Here is a 19,854-nt window from a genome sequence, read left to right on the forward strand (position 1 = left end):
TCCCTCGGAGAAATTTCACTTGAGCCCAAAGATTATTAGGGTGCTTCCCTCAGCACTCTAGAGGCCGCAGGTCTGCTGCAGGTGGTCACAGCACGGACTGCACCGGGGACGTGCAGAAGGGACTGTGGGCTGTGGGGCAAGGCCAGCGTTCGTGGGATAATTAAATTCTGTTTGTTGTTAGTTGCGTATCTTTAGTGTGTTCTTCAAAGGAATTTGGCAGAAATTTGCTTCCGTTTGTTAGTCAGTGAGGAAACATTCTTGGATATTTTGTTTTTGCCTGGAGAATAATTATGTATATCAAGGCACGTGATGAAATTGATCAAAACCGATTTCGTAGGTCATGTGCTAACAGGTCTGTTTTCCAAGGACAGCCACTGGATTTTTTTTTCCCCCTCCAGCCACCCCCTCCTTTAGTGAAAGTGATCGCAGACTTGCCCAAGAGTCAGCCGACGTCCGGCGACCTTAAGGTGAAAGTGATGTCGGGAAGAGCGCGGCGGCCAGCAAGATCGCGGGAAGACCGCGTACAAACTCGAATATTAAAACGTGACCTGGCTGGCGGTTTTGAGAATAAAGAGGTAAGGCTGTGCCGTGTGAAACTGCTGTTTGTCGTGACTCTGCCGCAGACAAGCCCGGTGCTTTCTGGCCACCACCACCCTCCCCTCTCCCAGGGAGTAAAAGAAAATAGTGTGAAGGGAAGAAAGTTGTAACGGAAATTACCGTGTGCTTTTAAACTTTTTAATGTAAAATGAATACGTGCTTACGGGTTTTTAAAAAGTCAAACAGTATAGAATTGCACCACCCATACGCTCGCCAGTAGCCGCATGCAGCTGATGAGTGCTCGCGGCCTGGCCGGCCTGAGCTGGGGCGTGCTGCCCGTGGGAAGTAGCTTCAGGTGTGGAAAACAGTGTGAGCAAAACAACGGGGAATAGCTTAATAACCCCTCAACTTACGCTCATTGTGTGTTGAAGCGATAATATTTTGATTACATTGGGTTACATAATATATATCATTAGACCTAATTGTACCTGCTTCTTTCTACTACTTTATCACGGTTCTTAGAGAATTTGAGACCCCGCCTGTGGTGCGCTGGTTTGTTAGGCAGTGGTGGAACAGGAGGCCGTAAAGGGGGAAACTGTCAACCCATCGTTGACAGTTGTTGGTATCCTTTCTGAGGTTTGCTGTGCATACATAAACATGTGCATCTGCATATATTACCTTTTTATTTTTCATCCATGTAATCATATGTTAGCACCATTCTATAACTTGCTTTTATCACTTAACAGATTGAATATCTGTTTATATTATTGCATATAGTGCTACAGCGTTTGAAAAACATTTGCAACATTTGCATAGTATTGCATTTATGGATGTACTTTTATTTATCTAACTGCTGCTCTGCTGGCTAGCATATAGGTTGTATTGTCAGTCTTCTGTTGATACAATCTGTGGTTCAGTGCATATCCTTGTACAGTTATCTTTGAGCATTTGCACAAGTATATCTGTAGATGTTTTTTAAGTCAGAGTAAATGCATAAAAATTTCTATAGTAATAGCCGAATTATTCTTCAAAAAGAATGTAGCAACTCATCTGTTTGCTTGTGTGAGATGATCTGTTACTGTGTATGTATGAGAGAGGGAAAAATTCATTCAAGAAAAACTTAGCAACAACCAAAATGTTGAATAGTAAGTAACTAATCATATATGTATGGTAGAGCTGTACACTGGAAATAAAAGGATAGTCGGGGAAAGGAGAATAATTCGAGTATGTTAAAACAGCAAGCTACAAGAACTATATACTTGGATATTGATTTGATTTAAAAGGATGTGAATACCTAAGTATTCATTTTAAAAACTCCATAAGAAAGACAAAGATATGAATTACCTTTGAGTAATTTTTTGTGAGATGAGAAGGAAGAGGGAAAGAGGGAGAGAGTGTGTGTGTGTGTGTGTGTGTGTGTGTGTAGAGAGAGCCTGATAATGTTAAAATATTTCTTTCTGTGTGTTTTGTTGTAAAGTCACTGTGGACCAGTTTACCATTTTAGTTTCGTGGTTATGTCATTTACTGATATTTTTTCTTTATAGAATGAATTGTCAGGTGGATTAAACAAGAAGCGTTTACAAATCTTATTAAAAGGCTATGGTGAATATCCAACAAAGTACAGGTAAAATTGAAATTCCTTCACATCAGATCGGTTTTACCCCCCAAATCTCTCTTGGATAAAATTAAACTTTCATTTCAGAATGTTCATCTGGCGGTCTCTGCTACAGTTACCCGAAAATCATACCGCATTTAGCAGCCTGATAGATAAAGGTGTCCACATGGCATTTCTCAACCTTCAGCAGAAGTACCCCATCAGAAGTCGGAAGCTGCTCAGAGTGTTGCAGAGGTATGTTCGGTGTGCTGCAGCAGTGTGTATCTCCTCCAGAACATTTACCGGATACCATTGGGAAAAGAGGAGTTTTATAGTGCAGAAGCTCAGCAGACACTACCTTAACCACGTACTCAAATTTAAAATCACCAGTGATAAAGCCTATCAATATGTCGCACATTACTTTTGTGGTATTCTTGCCAAAAATGTATAACCGCAGTCAAATCATGAGAACACACCAGACAAACCCAAATGGAGCCACAGTCTATAAAATAGCTCTGGTCGTCCTCAAAAAGGTTGGCGTCATGAAAGGTAAGAGACCGAGGAACTCTCACCCGGGAAGAAGCTGAGATAGCGGTACCCATAAACGCAGTGCTGCACCCGGGGGTGGTGAAATGGACCAATGACATCAGTGGAAAAAATGGTCAAATCTGATTAAGGTCTGTAATTCACTTAACAGCACTCTACCGATGTTAATTCCTTAGCATTGATGATCATACTATATTAATACAAGATGTTAACATTAATTTGACTGAAAGATGTAGAGGAACTCTGTACTATTTTTGCAACTTTTTATAAGCCTAGAATTATTTCAAAACAAAACGTTAAAGGAAAAGGGAACCTTTGAAGTGTTAGAAGTAAATGTGGGAGAATTAGAATCCCATAGTAAGGCATAACATAACCAGATGTGAATAAAAACCTTCATAAACAACTAAATATTTAAATAGGGAAAATACCACATGTAAAATAATTTTCAGTGCAAAGTAAAACAAAATATATGTTAAACGTGGCAAATAAAAGACTGATTTCTTTAATAACAGATTGTTAGTGTAATTTCTTTAATATATGATTGTCAATTTATAAAAAATGGAAAAAGTATTGAATACATAGTTCACAGCAGAAGTGGTTTGCAAAAATGAAAGATGCCTAACATCCTTCATCATAAAAGAGACGCCAATTTGAACAACCTTGAAAAATATATCTGTTCTGAAAACTATACTGAAATACAATTTCTCACATAAGTTAAAGACTCAGAAAGGAGGCTGGTAATCAGGCATGTTGACGAGGGTGAGAACTTTGGCAGTGGCCGCAGACATCACTAGCACACGTGTCCTGCGACTCGGCTTCCGCTCCCAGGACCTCGTCCACCTGCGGCCCCACGTGAAGAAGGGTGGACGCACCAGGGACATTCAGCGTAGCGTCGTTCATTAGAGATTGAGACAACTCACGTGCCCATAGGGCCAAGTTAGAGGATGTAGCGTGTACCTTCGTGTGTGTCTGTGAAGTGTCATGCAGCAGCTCTAAATGTAACGACAGGAACTCTTTCCAAGATACCGTTGGGTGGAAAATGCCAGGTGCCGATGGAGGTTTGTCGTGCACCAGTTTGTGATTGTTTTAAAGGATTAATACTTTCAACAGTGGGTGTGGGGGGGTGAACCAGATGATGGGGTGGAAGGGAGAAGTTTGAGCATTACACCTTCTGTATCAAATTTTTGCTATGTGACTCTATTGGCAATTCCAGTAAATTTGAATAGTGAACTGTTTTCTGGCCTTTATTTCCTCGCCTTATCCACAGAACCCTGTCTGCACTGGCTCACTGGTCTGCCATCTTCAGTGAGACACCCTACCTTCCCCTCCTGGCGTTCCCGTTTGTGAAGTTATTCCAGAACAACCAGCTCGTCTGTTTTGAAGTTGTTGCTACTCTCATAAGTAAGTAGAGAAGCATTAAACAATGAAACTCAGAGTGGACTCCTGTACATTTTCCCGGTGTCGGTGCCCCTTTGCCACGTCCAATAGTTCTAGCGTGAAGCAGTCAGGTAGGGAGCACGAAACGGTGCAGAGGTTTGTACACACACCTTTCATTCACGCGAGAACGTGGATCGCTGCGTTCAGAAGGTGTCGTCGTCACGGGCTGCGTGCTGTCAGACGGAAGCAGACGCGTTGTTACTGAAAGTCGGTTGTTATTCGCAGGGCTGCAGTAAGTGTGGAGAGCGCTCCCACACACTCCGTGTTTTGTCTGCATTAACAACTCATCGAATCCTCACAACAACCCCGTCCGGCAGGCGGCGTGGGGCAGGCGGCGGTGCAACCCCCTTCTCCTCCCTGAGGAAACAGAGGCTCTGAGGGCCTTAGTTCCCAGGTGGGGGGGCTGACGGCCAGACTCCGGGGCCTGTGGGTCCAGCCACTGTGCTGGCTGCCTGCCACCCTGGTCCCCACACTGGACAGCGTCCTCTTCCTTCTGCTGGTGACGCCAGAGCAGTCCTACAGTGAATAGCCAGGACTCCAATGATGGGTTGTTTCAACCAAATAACCAATTTTATATGTATTTTTAAGTTACTTTAAGTGTTTTTCTCATACACAAAAGAAAGGGGGTGTGCCCTTAATTGTAACAATAAAATTCTGAAATGTAGAAATAAAAAGCTCCAAGCATATATATTGTGAATATTTCTCTTTACATTTTTTATTTTATTACATTGTATTTGCTTTGATAAATTCTTACTGATCATTGGAGAAAATGTAGGAAAACCTACAAAAGAAAATAAAATCTACCAATACTCCTTTTCCCTAGAGGATTCCCCCAAGTCATTAATATTCTTGAAAAACATAATTATTGTCCGCATACTATATTTCATTGTTCGGTGCACGGTACTTGATCTACTCCCCAACTGCTAGACTTCTGGGGTTTTTTTCTCAATTTTTTCACACTTTCAGGATTTTTTTTTATTTTTATAATCACACTATTATTTAATGTGTTATACACATTTACCTTATTTTTTTGAGCTTCATCAAACATTTTATTTTTCTAATTTTACATTTACCTTATTGAACTTTATAAACTTTTTATTGACTATAATGTTCCATAATGTGTATATACTGATTTAATCTATTGTTAAACATTTAGATTGTTTCTAATTTTTACCTATTAAAAGTAACAACGTTATAACTATCTTTGCATGCAAATATTTATAACTTCTTTTCCGTGGATTCACAGAATTGGTATTATTAGGCCGTAAAATAGGAATTTCCTAATCGACTCTCCAGGAGGGTTGTACTCGTCTGCCCTGCCAGTGATGCCAGAAGTTTCATTTTTAAAGGGTAAAACAAGTCAACAACACAGTGCCTGTAGCTAGGATCCGGAATGCTTTGAGGAATTTTATTGGTTGAAAGAAAGAAATCGGCAAATCTCTATTAACCTGAAGTGCTGTGTTAACATGGTGGAATTTTTAAATCTGTTGTTCTAGAATGTAAAGAGTTAGATTTTCTTCTTCATTGACGGGCGTGTGGAGGACATGAAGAGTGGATATATTTAAGCTCTGCAAAGTACTGTGGCAATACAGAAAGGTAAAGATCAATTTCCCATTTTTTTTCTTTGCAGTCAATTGGTGTCAGCACTGGTTCGAGTACTTCCCGAACCCTCCCATCAACGTCCTCGCCATGATAGAAAACGTCCTGGCGTTCCACGACCCGGAGCTGCTCCGGCACTTCATCGACTGCGACGTGACCTCCCAGGTGAGCAGGGCCGGGCCCTCGGAGCCACGCCACCGATGCTGGAAGCCCCACCGGTTCTCACGTAGCTACAACAGTATTGTCTTGAACGCGTATAGTAAAAAAAAAAAAACATACTCTCACTGTGTTTTTAACAGTATTTCGTTCTTTTTTCTCATTAAACTGCTCTCCTGAAAGTCTATAAAGAAGGGTCCCAATGAAGGTAGCGCTTTTCATAATTATGTTTTTACTATGACAATTGTAATAACCAGACCAAATGTAAGACGGTGTTAACAGTGACTGTCCCCTAGAAAACTAACACACTTTCTCTTACTCACCGTAGCTGTACGCATGGCCACTCCTGGAGACGGTGTTCTCGGAGGTGCTGACCAGAGAGGAGTGGCTGAAGCTGTTCGATAACGTCTTTTCCAACCACCCGTCGTTCCTGCTCATGGCGGTCGTGGCCTACAACATCTGCTCCAGGGGGCCTTTGCTCCACTGTGACCTTAGAGACGATTTCGAGGTAAATATCCTTGTTTTCATGTAGCTGTTCCCAATGAACCCAAGTTTCATTCATTTCCATTGAAAAATCCATTCATTATTGAGTATGTGTACCGTATGTTGGGTGCCGGTGCTGGAGGTGGGAATAGAGTGGAGAGGAAGATGGACACATCCGTGTCCTTTCGTAGTTTTTAGACAATTCAACAGGCAGTTCCAGCAGACCAGTGGTCTAACACCGTAGCTTCAGAAAAGAACCGTGGTATCATGGGAGTTCTGTGCTTTTTTGTCTCTATGTAAAGGGTATTTAACAACTGGGGCCCTGGCTGGTGTGGCACAGCGGTTGAGTGCTGGTCTGAGAATCTAAAGGTTGATGGTTCAATTCCCAGTCTAGGGTGCATGCCTGGGTTGTGGGCCAGGTTGTAAGGGGGTGTGCAAGAGGCAACCACACATTGATGTTAAAAAAAAAAATTGGGTTTATTCTGTGCATGGTCTTTCCACAGTGACCCATGTGCTCTTTCATAATCTGGGTGCTTATTACATGTGCAGAATGGTAACTAGGATTTTGAAGCTCGGCAGGAGAGGGACCAAAAGAAAGCATTAGAGGTGTTTTTTAAAAGGAGACGTTCGTTTGGTAGACAGGATGAATTAAATTGGGTTTTGTTTGTTTGTTTATTGCTCATTTTGTGGTCCCTATCAAGTTAAACTTTGTTTTTACTTTGTGCTCACGAGGTACATATGTGGGGGGTGGAAGGCATATGTACAAGGGAAGGCAAAAGTAGGTTTACAGTTGTGAGTACAGGAAACAGTTTGTTCTTGCATTATTATTTATTAATTATGATATTATTTTCCATACAAACTAGTATAAACCTACTTTTCCCACCCTGTATGAAATTGGATCTGCCAGCAGAACAAGTCAATGTCAAAATATTTCAGCCCTGGCTGATGTGGCTCAGTGAATTCAGTACCGGCCTGCAAGCCAAAGGGTCACAAGTTCAATTCCCAGTTAGGGCACATTCCTGGGTTGCAGGCAGGATCCCCAGTAGGGGGCGCATGAGAGGCAACCACATGTTGATATTTCTCCTCTCTCTCCCTCCTTTCCCCTCTTAAAAAATAAAATCTTTTTTAAAAATTATTTTTAAAATATATTACATAGATGCAATAAAAAAGAAATATTTCATATTTTTTAAATCAAGCTAATTTATTTTCAAAGACTGATTTTTTTCAAATTTATTTATTTTTTATTTTGAAGGGAAAAAATCCAAGTAGAAATATTTATTCGATTGTTGAAAAGCATTCTTGATTACACAGGAAGCCTGAATTTTGAGTTAAAATTTTAAAAGTGTTATTTCGAAAGTTTTATAAGATGGTTGTGAAATTTTTGAAATTATGAAATCTAAAACATGAAATTGGATCTTGGGTTAAAAAAACTTCAGTTTATTTGAAAAAATCCTTTTGAAGATAAATGCACATTTACATTTTTAAACTCCTATTTTAAATCTACCTATCATTGCTTTGCTAGGTGAATCTCGATATAAACACAAAGTTTTCTTACAGTACTTTTTTCACCATCGGAACAACCTGGACATAAGTGTTGTAATTCGAGAAGTTTATCGCCTGATGGACACCACACCTCCTGACATCCACCCAGAGAGGACACTCAGTGTTTTCGTGGCGCTGACGAAAGGGCAGTATCCAGTGTTCAATCAATACCCGAAGTTCATTGTGGACTATCAGACGCAGGAACGAGAGAGAATTAGGAACGATGAACTGGAGTACTTAAGAGAGAGGTAATCATGGAGAAGTTGTTCTTCAATAGAATCAAAACCTGTTATAAATATAAAAAAGAAGAAAGGAAAAATACATGTGGCCCTGGCTGGTGTGGCTCAGTGGATTGAGTGCCAGCCTGTGAACCAGAGGGTCACCAGTTCGATTCCCAGGCCAGGCACATGCCTGGGTTGCGGACCAGGTCCTCGGTAGTGGGTGCCTGAGAGGCAACCACACACTGATGTTTCCCTCTCTTTCTCCCTCCCTTCCCCTCTGTCTAAAAATAAATAAATAAAATCTTTTTTAAAAAAAAGGAAAAAAGAAAAATACATGTAAATTATTAAGTATTTGTGTAAAATCAGCACTTCAAGGCTGGAAATATCTTTAAAGATATTTAATTCTTATATATAGAATAAAACAAGTATATTAATCATGTGTACATTTTATATTTTGGTGGTTCTTGTACTTAAATTACTCAGTTTTCTTGTTTGCATTTTTACGTAATAACAAACACCATCTCCTTAAGGCAAGCAGTTGAAAACATGCAAGCTGAAGTGGACCAGCAGAGGGTCGAAGATGAAGCTTGGTACCAAAAGCAAGAACTGCTCCGTAAAGCTGAAGAAACAAGGAGAGAGATGCTCCTACAAGAGGAGGAGAAGATGATACAACAAAGACAGAGGTACGTTTTGTCGCTTTGAAAAAATCCAGGCATAGGAGTTAGTTGAACAATTTTTATTTTTCATTATAGAAACAACACTATATATGACATTATCCAGCTGTGGTATTTCCATTAAGCAAATATGTGAGTTAACAAAAAGAAATCTGTGTATGTACCACTTTTCAAAAAATATTGGCAGATGGTAAAATGAAATTCTAAAGCTCTCCTATGACATAACTTTGCACTGATGACTCAGAAGTAACACAAGAGACCTGGGGTCCTGATGACATTATTCTGCCGTGGGCGGACATGCTTTGTGTCACTGTGCTTGATAATTTACTGCGGGCAGAGCATAATTTTTAAGTTATGTTTTAAACATAGCTATGTGACCTGAAAATTGAAACATAAAATGATTATCTCGTGCATTCTGTCTTTGGAGGATAGGGAAAGAAGTATTAAATATTTATTACAGTAAATTGTTGAAAGTAATTAAGATTATGGGCTGAGCTTTGAGACTAAGCCTCATTGCTGAGAAACTTCTGTGTTTATTGATTCTTTTTTCTTGGGTATGACTCTATGAAACAGATTTCTACTGTGGGTTAAAAAGAGTTACTGAAGCCCTGACGGGTGTGGCTCAGTGGGTTGGGCATCGTCCTACAGCCGAGTGGTCGCTGGTTTGATTCCCGGCCAGGGCACTCGCCTGGGTTGTGGGTTTGGTCCCCAGTTGGGGGTGCGAGAGAGGCAACGGATAGATGTCCGTCTCTCTCATACCTTGGTGTCTCTCTCCCTCTTTCTCCCTGCCTTCCCCTCTTTAAAAATAAATAAATAACTAAAATCTTTTTTTAAGCTACTGAGAAAGGCATGCACCGTGCCACTGTGACATTCTTTTGAGTTAATAAAGCCTCTGTAGTAATAAGCATAACCCACGTGTGTTTTTCTCTGCGAACAACGGTAAACCACCTTGCCCACTCCTGTGTTTTGTGCTTCAGACTCGCTGCGGTGAGAAGGGAGCTGAGGGTGAAGGAAATGCGCCTACAAGACGCTGCAAGAAAGCGTTTTCTGAAGCTCCAGCAAGATCAGCAGGAAATGGAACTAAGAAGACTGGATGACGAAATTGAGAGAAAGGTTTCTTTTTCTTATTTTATTCCTCCTATATTCTCTTCATCTGTTCTCATTTAAATGCAATGAACACATTTAAGCTATAAATATTACCCCTAGAGGTCACGGCGAACGCTAAATAGCCCCTCTAATTTAATTGACTCTTTCCCTCAGCTCTTCTCATTCTCTCTCCTTCATACATTTCATTAATAGTTAAATATTTTAGAAATGCCAGGAAAATTGGTCAGGTTGACCGGTGTCCCTGGTGACTTTCTCTAAAAATGGCATTCAGTTAACCATTATGTTAATTGTGAAATAGGGGGAAATTCTGTTTGCTAATACAAAAATTTACACATGACCAGTAAAAACAATTTTCATGCTGAACAGTAGCAACGTCATTTGCCACGCGGTTATTGCGTGTGAAATTCCCTTAAGACACGATCTCCCCCATCACTCTGTCTCTTCCGAAGAGCGCCGTGCTCCGTGATGGCTTCGTGGTGTGTTCCTCGAAGCCATCAGTGTTCCAGTGTTAGTCCGCCTTTTCAGTGTTAGTCCGACTGCTAGTCCGCCTTTTCAGTGTTCCAGTGTTCTCAAATGTTCCAGGTAGACCTGGAAAAGTATATGACTCCTTCTCTCCCCCTCTCCCTCTCTCTCTCTCTTTCTCTGTCTCTGAATCCCCACCTCTCGGAGTTTTAGTTAGGATTACACTGACTTCATAGACTAATTTACGGAGTTTCAAACCTAGTTTTCGTAAAATACTAAATATTTTTTAAATATTTTAAAGTATTTTTAATTCATCGGTATTAGACATCTATTATCTCTTTATAGCATGAGGTAATACTTTTTGTTCCAAGCCAGTTAATTTTAATTTTTTTAATCTATGGTTCCTTTGAATCATCTGATAAGGTTGATAATTCATTCTTCTAGAAAAGTGTGTTCTCCAAAAGTAATGCAGGCTTAGGACTCTGGCCCCTTTAGTCCAAACCCCTTTGAGGTATCATGGAAGGCAGGTTTTCTGGTCAAAGCTCCTGTGAAGTCCTTTCGGTGGTGTGATCGGCCTCTGCCTCCCCTCCCCCATCCGGGTTCTGACAGTGACCTCTGACCCTGCTGGCCTGCGAAAGACGCGCACTCCTCTGCTCACAGTTCAGGCAGCAGCAGGAAAGGCTGCTGGAGTCCACAGTGACACGGCCCAGTGACTGAGGACGTCTCTTAGCAACAAGCAGAGGTGATCGGCTTTTGCTCTGGGACACAGCTGTTTGTGTCTCTGAAAACGCACGAGCAAGAGAGCTTCTACCATTGAAGCTCCTAAAAACCATCACGTGCTGTGTCAAACCTTCCTCCACCCATTGGCGTCATCCCTGCCTTGCTCATAAACTCGGGGATGAGACCGTTTCTAATTTTCTCTGCTGAAAGGGTACCTTACTCGAACCCTCTAGTGTATTAAGAGTGAAAAGCTTCCAAGTAATCAAATTTTGGAGACAGGGGAACTTTAAAGTAACTAAATCCAGGCAGGGCATATCCAGGTTGAGGAGTCCACAATATATTTAAACTTGAAGTTACTAGTAACAAAGTAAATGTACAAAAGTACAGAAGCTTAATCAAAAAAACATTAAATATGTTCTATTTAATAAGATTAAACATTCTATATTTTTATCCACGACAAATTTAAATTGCTCAAGTGTTTCTAACTGCTAATATTGGCTAATGTATGGTAAGAACCTGCCATCTGTTCTCCCAGTGTGGGTAGATGAATATACGGTAATTGTGCTTTCTTTTGTAGAAAGCTAAGCTTAGCTCTGGCTGGTGTGGTTCAGTGAATTGAGCACTGGCCTGCAAACCAAAGGCTAGCCAGTTCGATTTTCAGTCAGGGCACATGCCTGGATTGTGGGCCAGGTCCTCAGTGGAGGACACATGAAAGGCAACCACACACTGATTTTTCTCTCCCTTTCTTCTTCCCTTCCCCTCCCTCTAAAAATAAATAAATAAAATCTTTTTTAAAAAAGAAAATCTTAACTAACTCATACATTATTCTTAGATTCCATACTGAATGTTAATATAATATCAATTCTTCTGGTTTCAAAAGCCCAGTACCTATTATTTTAAATACTTGTAGTGAGTTGTTCAGATTACATGATTACTCACTGTATTAAAAATTATTTTGTAAATTCTTTTTAGTATTCACACTTTTTTTTAATCATAGGTATATATGAGAGATCAAGAAATTGCCACCACAGCCAAAGACCTAGAAATGAGACATCTGGAACTCGAGTCCCAGAAAAGACTCTATGAGAAGGTATAAGTCAGCTATTCCCCATAGAAGAACAGTGGAGTTTATACAATCTCTTCTTAGACTCGATTTATTTATTCATGGCTTTTAAATATTCATTTTATTTGTTGTTTGTTTGTTTTGTTAAGAAAAATACAGCGTCACCCAGGATTGTAAGGCAGCCAGACTGTTGAATGTACAGTTGGTTGTTTTCTTTTCTACTTGACACAATTCTTTTCCTAAACACAGCCTGTCTTTGTGGTTGACCTTGGTAGTGGCCTTTGGTGAGCCATAACCTAAACTTTTGTTTCTGTTGTTGGTAGTTTAAGTGGTTTACAGTTTTCGGCAATGAATTTCTTCACATGTGTGCCTTCTCTGAGTGTCATTGAAAAACATTTTTGTCTTTAACTAATTATATGGAAATTATGTTGCCAATGGATAGTTAGAAAAGTGGAAAAAAATCCCATAGGAAATAACTGCTAATATCATCAATAAGGATAAGCGAGATTAGTTGCTAAGAACAATTGATAAGTATTTTACTTTTTTAACTTAAGTCTTCATGAATGCTGTTTGCAGCCACACCCCGCCCCGCCCCGCCCCGCCCCACCCCGCCCCACCCCGCCCCGCCCCTGTGCCCAGGGGCACCCACCCCCGTTCCCACTCCCTGTCCCCCTGCCTCTGGCAGCTACTGGTTTACCTTCTGTCTCCGGCTTTGTCTGTTTGGGACATTTCATGTAAATGACATCATACAGTTTGTGGGGTTTTGTGGCGATTTCTTTCAGGTAGCATAATGTTTTCAAGGTTGAATCGTGTTGTGTAGCCTAAGTCATGACTTCCTTTTTTTGTGGCTGAAAAATAAATATTCCATTGTATAGACCGATCACATTTTGTGTATCCATTCGTCAGCTGGTGGATATTTTTGGGTCGTTTTCACTTTTGACTCTGGTGAGCAGTGAGTGCTGCTGTGAACATTCACGTGCCACTCCCTGTTCGGACATACATTCTCAGTCCTCTCAGACACGGGCCTGGGCGAACGGAGTCCCCCTTCTCTCTGTTCCCGGGAGCAGGTGCCGTCCTCTGTCCTCTCGATCGTAGCCATGCTAGCAGGTGTGAAGTGGCTCCTCGTTGTGGTTCCAGTTGCATTTGTGTTACAATTAGTGATGTCAGCATCTTTGCATGTGTTTGTTGGCCATTATTATATCTTCTTTGGGGATCGTGTAGTTAATGTCTATTAAAAGTATGCAGGGCCATATTTTTTGGTTTTTAATAAGTTATAATTTTTTGTTGAAAACTAGACATTTTAGGGTGTGGGATGGGAGTAAAAGACAGAAAACTGTACTTAAACAATTAAAAATTAAAAAAAGAAAAATAGACATTTTAAATAATATAATGTGACAAATCAGATTCTCCTCCCTCCCAGCGTTTCTTGTTGTTCCTTTGCTTAGTGACTTTTCTGAATTAATAATGTAAAGTCTCCAGTCTTTGCCATATGTAGCCACTTGAGACCCTCCTCAGGCAGCTTAGTAATGGAACAGAGATTTCCCTAGATGCTTTGAACAGTGAGCGTCCAGTCTTTGCCCAGGGGCCCTGCGTGCGTCCTGTTGGGGACGCCTTATACTTGGGGACGCCCTGTACACTTAGGTAGGCAGTTTACAGCTCCATCTTCGATTTCACTTCCTGATTGTGCAAAACCTCGGTTCACCCAGTTGGCAGCGTAGGGCCTTCTCAGGTCTGAGCATGCACACGGCTCTTGGCGTGTGCACGGCCTTACGCATGCACGCAGACTTCCAGAGTCCCAGGGAGCTACCAGAGGTTTTAAAAGCCCCCTATGGACATCAGTTCCCCCCCTTTTCCTATAAAGCTTTCTGATTAACCTGTTTACTCACCGGGATCCACTGCTCAGGCAGCCAATATATTCAGTAGCTTCCTCTGGTTGTTCTGAGCAAATGTCCCCAGGAAAAGGCAGTTGGAAGTAGCTGAGCTCTGAGTCAGGTCAGATAAAGACAGCCTTGGGAGTGGGGTCTTTCAGAGCCTTTACCAGATGGTGGCAGTTCTCTGGAAGGGGAGTTCGGAGGAGCTCCAGCTCCATCTTGCCCCCTCCATTGGCTGCCAGGCTGCCGGTTGTCAAGGCTAATGCAGAGATAGGGGTGGGGTGGAAGTAGGAATGATGCACATTAAGAAGGCCATATGCTTGCGGTTCTTACCAAGATCCCGCCATTTTTATGAATAAATGCCCCCTAGATTGCCGCAAGCCTTCCGCTGAGTTCCAGAGTTCTGAAAAAGACACTTGGTTTTGCCAGGGTTCTCAGGGCATTTGTGGGTGAGAGAGTTTTCGGGGGTCCTTACTCTTCTTTCCACTGACGTCACTGCTGCTCGTTTTTTACTTTGAAAGTTAGATGATTATGGCCCTGGCTGGCATAGCTCAGTGGATTGAGTGCAGGCTACGGACCAAAGCATCGCAGGTTCGATTCCCAGTCAGGACACATACCTGGGTTGCAGGCCACGGCCCCCAGCAACCGCACATTGATGTCTCTGTCTCTCTTCCCCCCTCCCTTCCTTCTCTAAAAATAAATAAAATCTTTTAAAAAAAGCTAGATGATTACAATTTTTATTTGTGTGCATATTAGCATTCTGGGAAAAAAGAAAAGTCACTTTTGTGTTCTAGCATTATTGTTACAGATTGGTGATTATTTCTCTTGAACAATTTTTTTTAACAGAATCTTACTAGAAATCAGGGAACCATTGCAAAAGAAATGAGAGAAGAGGCAGATGCCTACAGACGAAAGGTGGATCTGGAAGAGCGCTTGTTTCACAAACTGCTAGAAACAGATCAGGCGCAGAACCAAGACACTCAGAAGGTAAACGTGTGGTTAGTGTAATGTATTTATTTATAAAGGGGGAAATTTCCATCTGTCATCAAGGAATAAAACTTGAACTCTGCTGGGTTGAGTTAATTCACTCTTTGCTTTAGTTAGCACTGCTCTAGAATCTCACGTTATTTTATTTGCAGGTTATTTACTTCATTGACAGCCACATACATGTGTCTTTTGTACTTTGAGAATTTTAAGACTTAGAAGACAATACAGTGGAACTAGTAACTTTATAAATTGTAGTATCCTACCATGTTTTGTCTCAGAAATTGTTCCCGAGTAGTTAAAAATATCAGGTCTCTGCCCAGCATAGAAGCCAGTAGTTTCAAAATGTATTCTCTAGAATATAATGACTATTATTTAGATTATTTAGTAAAACAGGGGGTGACAAATGCATATTGAAAATGCTATATTAAAGTTTTTCATGCCAAATTTAAAAATATGGTATACTGTGAATCTTTAAGAAAATTTCCCACACTTATTTTATAGAATTTCTTGTGGAGAAATTCTGACTCAAATGAATTGAAATGGAATTTGAGACCTGCCAGAGAGAGTTTTCTAGGGTCCCTTAAACAGAATGTTAAGTAGGTGTGCGGCAGGGCCCGGCCCTGGTCCCAAAGCCAGGAATAGTGTAGGAGCTCCCACCTTCTTTTCTGCAACAATTGCTTGGCTCGTACTCCCTGAATATTCCCATTTTTTTTTTCCTTAAAGACTTTTGTCCAGTCTGTAAGAACAGACTCTTCTGACTCCTTTTCAAAGGGTTGAAACATAGAAATTGTTTAACCCCCACCTGTCTTTTAGCCTAGAAGTCCTCAGCCTCAGCTGTACATTCGAATCACTTGAAGAACGTTCTAAAAGTACCGATACCCAGCTGCTCCAGATTTAACTGGTGTGTGGTGGGTCCGGGACATCTGTCTGTTTTAAACACCTAGAGGTGCTTTTCTTAAATCCTCACTTGAGAATATATTTATTGACTTTAGAGAGAGAAAGAGGAAGGGTGATAGAGAGAGAAACATCAGTGAGAGCGAAACATGGCTCAGTTGCCTCCCATATGCTCCCTGACTGGGGATTGAACCCACAGCCTTGTGATGCACAGGATGACGCTCCAACCGACTGACTGACTCATCCAGCCAGGGCTAGAGGTGATTTAATATGCACCCAGGGTTACAAACAGCTGCCCTAGACACTCGGATACATTACATGGATATACCATAATTATACGTGGTCTGACCTTGCTTCTGAAATTGACAATTTTTTTCTTAGTTAATTAAAGAAAACTTGGCAAAAGCTGAGCAAGCATGTCTAAATAATGACTGGCGAATTCAAGCTCTACATAAACAAAGACGTAATGACCTACAGCGAAATGAGTGTTACCAGGAAATGGCCAAGCTCCTCCAGAAAAACAGAAGGAAAGAAACGGAAGTGTTGAATGCAATGCTGGGGAAGGAAGTCAACAAGGTAAGAGTGGTGTTATAAACTTGTTATTAATAATTAAGTTTTGAAACATTACATAATCAAATGACAACAGCATCAAACCAAGTAAATTTTTGTTGGAAAAATATCTTAAAGATGGTCTAATTGTAATAGGTATTGCTCAGAGAAGTCCAGCATTAATGGATGCCACCTGAAAAATGCGCATCTTTCTCATGTGCCTTAGAGGGTCCCAGGGTCTCGGCTCCCCAGATTTGCTCTGGCTGATTGAGTAATAGTGCTGCTTCACCCAAGTCTTTCTTTACGCCTGCTGTGTAAAAGACTTCGAACAGTTAGCAGTTATGCGTCGCCCAGACCCAGTGGCGCCGTTGGTTGAAGTGTCATTCCCCACCAAAACGTCGCCGTTCCGTTGCTGGCCAGGGCACACACCTAGGTTACGGGTTCGATGTTTCTCTTTTTCTCTCTCTCCCTCCCCTCTTCTTCTGTCTGTAAAAATCAAAAACACACCCTTGAGTGAGGATTTTTAAAAAAAATAACTGTATGTAGTTGCTAGTAACAAAAGCCAAAGTAACAGTGATGGTAAGCAAGGTGCAAGTTTCTCTTTTTCACGTGAAAACAGCCTGGAGGTGGGCCGTCCAGGGTTGGTGTCCTGACCCCAAGGTCCTCGGGGAAACGGCCTCCCCAGCCTCTCTGCACTGCTTCCTGGTACGTGTCTGTCACGGTCACGGGTGCCTGACCATCGGGATGACGGGGCTCCCGCCCTCCCACAGATGCTCCTCTCAGCAGGGAGAAGGTGGGGCAGAAGTGCAAAGGGCTCCACCTCCCAGCTAGACGGGTCCTTTTGAACCCTGTTCCAGAATTCCCAGGTCACATCGCTAGCCACGGTTGGTGCAGACAGTGTTGGGAAGGAAGTCTGTTTAGCAGGGAATGCTATCATCCCAAATAAAATTAGGATTCTGTTCCCAAGGAGGAGTCCGAGAAAGGGTGGTGAGGCGGCGACTGAAATGTGCACGTCACACGGCCGAACCTTCTGGGTGACCCTCCCCAAACTGCTGTGGCACCTGTGCTCTGTGGCCACGCAGGCACGGTGGCTCCCTGAGGACACCTAGGAGCCAGGCAGAGGTCAGGAGCTACGCAGCTGGCTTTCTGCTGCTGCATCCTAGTGTCCGTTCTGAAAGCTTTTCCTAAGAGTTTTCCTTCAGGTCACTATTCCAGATTCATCCTCCTCCTACCCTTTCGTTCCAGGCCAGGGAGGGGTGGGAGCGATGCCCAGATCACTGGGGCTGCACAGTTAGTTAGGCTGCACAGTTAGGGGTGACCCTCCTGTGGGTAAAGGGGCACTTCTGAGAGCACAGTGAGGACCGGAAGGGCTTTCCGCCCTGTGCAGAGACCCCTTTGCGCCCCGCGTCCTGGTCCTAGCCTGGCTACTGTGTGGCCTTGGAGGATCCCTCAGCCTCAGGCTTCTCATCAGGAGCAGGAAAGGGATGGATCTCTCTGGTCCTCCTGAACCCTAGTGAGTCTGTCAAGTTGTTGTTATTTAATGTGTATTTAACTCATTAGCATTTCTGTAACAGAAATTTTAATATAAAAGCTGTAGTATCTCTAGACTGTTGGTGAACTTCAGGAGTTATATAGTATTTTAAATGGATTATTTTAATTACCCTTTGAGCTGTTGCTTTCTCACTTTAGGGAGAAGAAAATAGGGGCTAATAGGGATTCGATTTCCCTGTGGTCCTTATGTGTAGCGGAGCTGGGCAAAGAATCCCTTCTCCACGCGGTGACGACCAGAGCTAACAACAGCTGCTGCTCGCTAGCTAGGGAAGTTGTTGAGAGAGTAAACCCCAAAAGTTCTCATTACAAAGAAAACGTTTGCTCCTTTTTTTCTTTTCTTTCTGCTGTATCTGGGAAAAGACGGATTTAGCCGAGCCTGTGGGAATCACCTGACAGTGTACGTAAATCTCGCCATCGTGCCGCACGCCTTGCGCAGCGACACCTGCCTGTTATTCTAAATGGAACTAAACGGAAAGAGAAACAGTTCATTCTCTGAATTTTGTAGACGTCATTATGAAGACATAGCATTCACGTTAAATAGAAAACGGTTGCCATTAGTTTAAAAAAGTAGAGCTTCATCTTACAGGATTTGAGATTTGAAATGTAGTGACGCAAATTGTCAGTTCAGTGGCACTGGGACCCCGTGTGCACATGGCATTCTGGGCTGCTGGTGGCCTGGAGGTGCCTCTGCTTCCAGGTCCCCAGCCGCCCGGTACGGGGCAGGCACCACATCGCCTGACACCAGAGGGGCCCCACGTGCTTGGGCGAACCAAAGGAAGCAGGACGAAGGGGGCAGAAGGGCACCTTCCACTGCAGGCATGTGCATTACCGCAATTTTTATGTGGCCTTTTGTTCACTTATTTATATCCAGTGGAAGGAGGCTGAAGAAAAGGACTTTCGGTTGAGCTTGGAAAGGGAAGCTTCCACTCTTTCAGACGCATCCCGGCGGAGGTTTCTGGAGCAGGAGATACACAACGCCTTAGAGCTCGCCGGCCAGCCCCAGGACGCAGGTGAGCGCCGGGAGGGCTTTCTCTCCCCCTTCTTCGCTCTCCCTTCGCCGTGCCACAGGTGCATTCGTTTAGTGCGGCCTGCCGCCCTGGACAAACCCTGCAGGTGTATCTTGGCCCTTTAAAAACAGCTTCGATCATGAGAAAACTCTGAGCCACCTGGCGGCATTCTGTTTCATTCCGAGGTTCTGTGGTCCTTGCGTCCCCTCTTAGTGCGCTGGAGTGTGGTCTGTTCCCACAGTGCCGTTTCTGGTTATTTTGGTAAAAATGCGTGCTTTGCCAACAGCTGGCCCTCAGAACAACCGTCATTAAAGTGACACGAGGAGACTTACTGCAGAGTGTAATCGAACACAGGGTCTCGGTGTTCTAAGGCTTATAGTGGCATCAGCTGAGAAGTCGGAATTGTGATTTAAAATAGAGTACAGATGCGGGGGACTTTGATTTCACTACACGTTGTATTGTTTCGGTCTTTGACAATGTATACGTCTTACTTTTTTAAATAACAGCCTCACTGATATACAATTCACGTGCCATACCACTCACCTCTTTAAAGTCTACAATTCAGTGGTATCGTATTACCATATCTTAAACCGTGTGTTCAGTTATATCACCATTACCACCACGTTAGAACGTCTTCAGCACCCCAAAATAAACCCCATACCTGTTTGTCGTCCTTCTCCAATTCCTTTCCCTCTCCCCGCCCCAGCCCCCGCCCGTCTCCTCCCTGTCTCTGCAGACTTGCCTCCGCAGGGAATGGCACACAGACGGAATTATTCAGTGCATGGACCTTTGCGTCTGCTGCCTTCCACCAGGCGTCATGTTTTGAGGTTCAGCGGTGTTGTGGCACGGGTCAG

At 42.7% G+C, this 19,854-nt stretch overlaps 1 protein-coding gene across 1 annotated transcript in view; it reads left to right on the forward strand.

Annotated features, from left to right (window-relative positions):
* TBC1D31 (TBC1 domain family member 31) overlaps window positions 1–19,854 on the forward strand; it is a 49,546-nt gene that overhangs the window by 25,916 nt on the left and 3,776 nt on the right. Inside the window, exons 8-20 of the mRNA XM_028533933.2 lie at window positions 399–575; window positions 2,082–2,161; window positions 2,240–2,386; window positions 3,945–4,078; window positions 5,745–5,878; window positions 6,198–6,377; window positions 7,910–8,142; window positions 8,646–8,798; window positions 9,767–9,902; window positions 12,076–12,168; window positions 14,859–14,999; window positions 16,275–16,469; window positions 18,865–19,003. Of these exons, the coding sequence (XP_028389734.1) occupies window positions 399–575; window positions 2,082–2,161; window positions 2,240–2,386; window positions 3,945–4,078; window positions 5,745–5,878; window positions 6,198–6,377; window positions 7,910–8,142; window positions 8,646–8,798; window positions 9,767–9,902; window positions 12,076–12,168; window positions 14,859–14,999; window positions 16,275–16,469; window positions 18,865–19,003 (1,942 nt within the window). The remainder of the gene's footprint in view (window positions 1–398; window positions 576–2,081; window positions 2,162–2,239; window positions 2,387–3,944; window positions 4,079–5,744; window positions 5,879–6,197; window positions 6,378–7,909; window positions 8,143–8,645; window positions 8,799–9,766; window positions 9,903–12,075; window positions 12,169–14,858; window positions 15,000–16,274; window positions 16,470–18,864; window positions 19,004–19,854) is intronic.

Source organism: Phyllostomus discolor, chromosome 7, assembly GCF_004126475.2.
Source record: "Phyllostomus discolor isolate MPI-MPIP mPhyDis1 chromosome 7, mPhyDis1.pri.v3, whole genome shotgun sequence".
NCBI classification, from domain to species: domain Eukaryota; kingdom Metazoa; phylum Chordata; class Mammalia; order Chiroptera; family Phyllostomidae; genus Phyllostomus; species Phyllostomus discolor.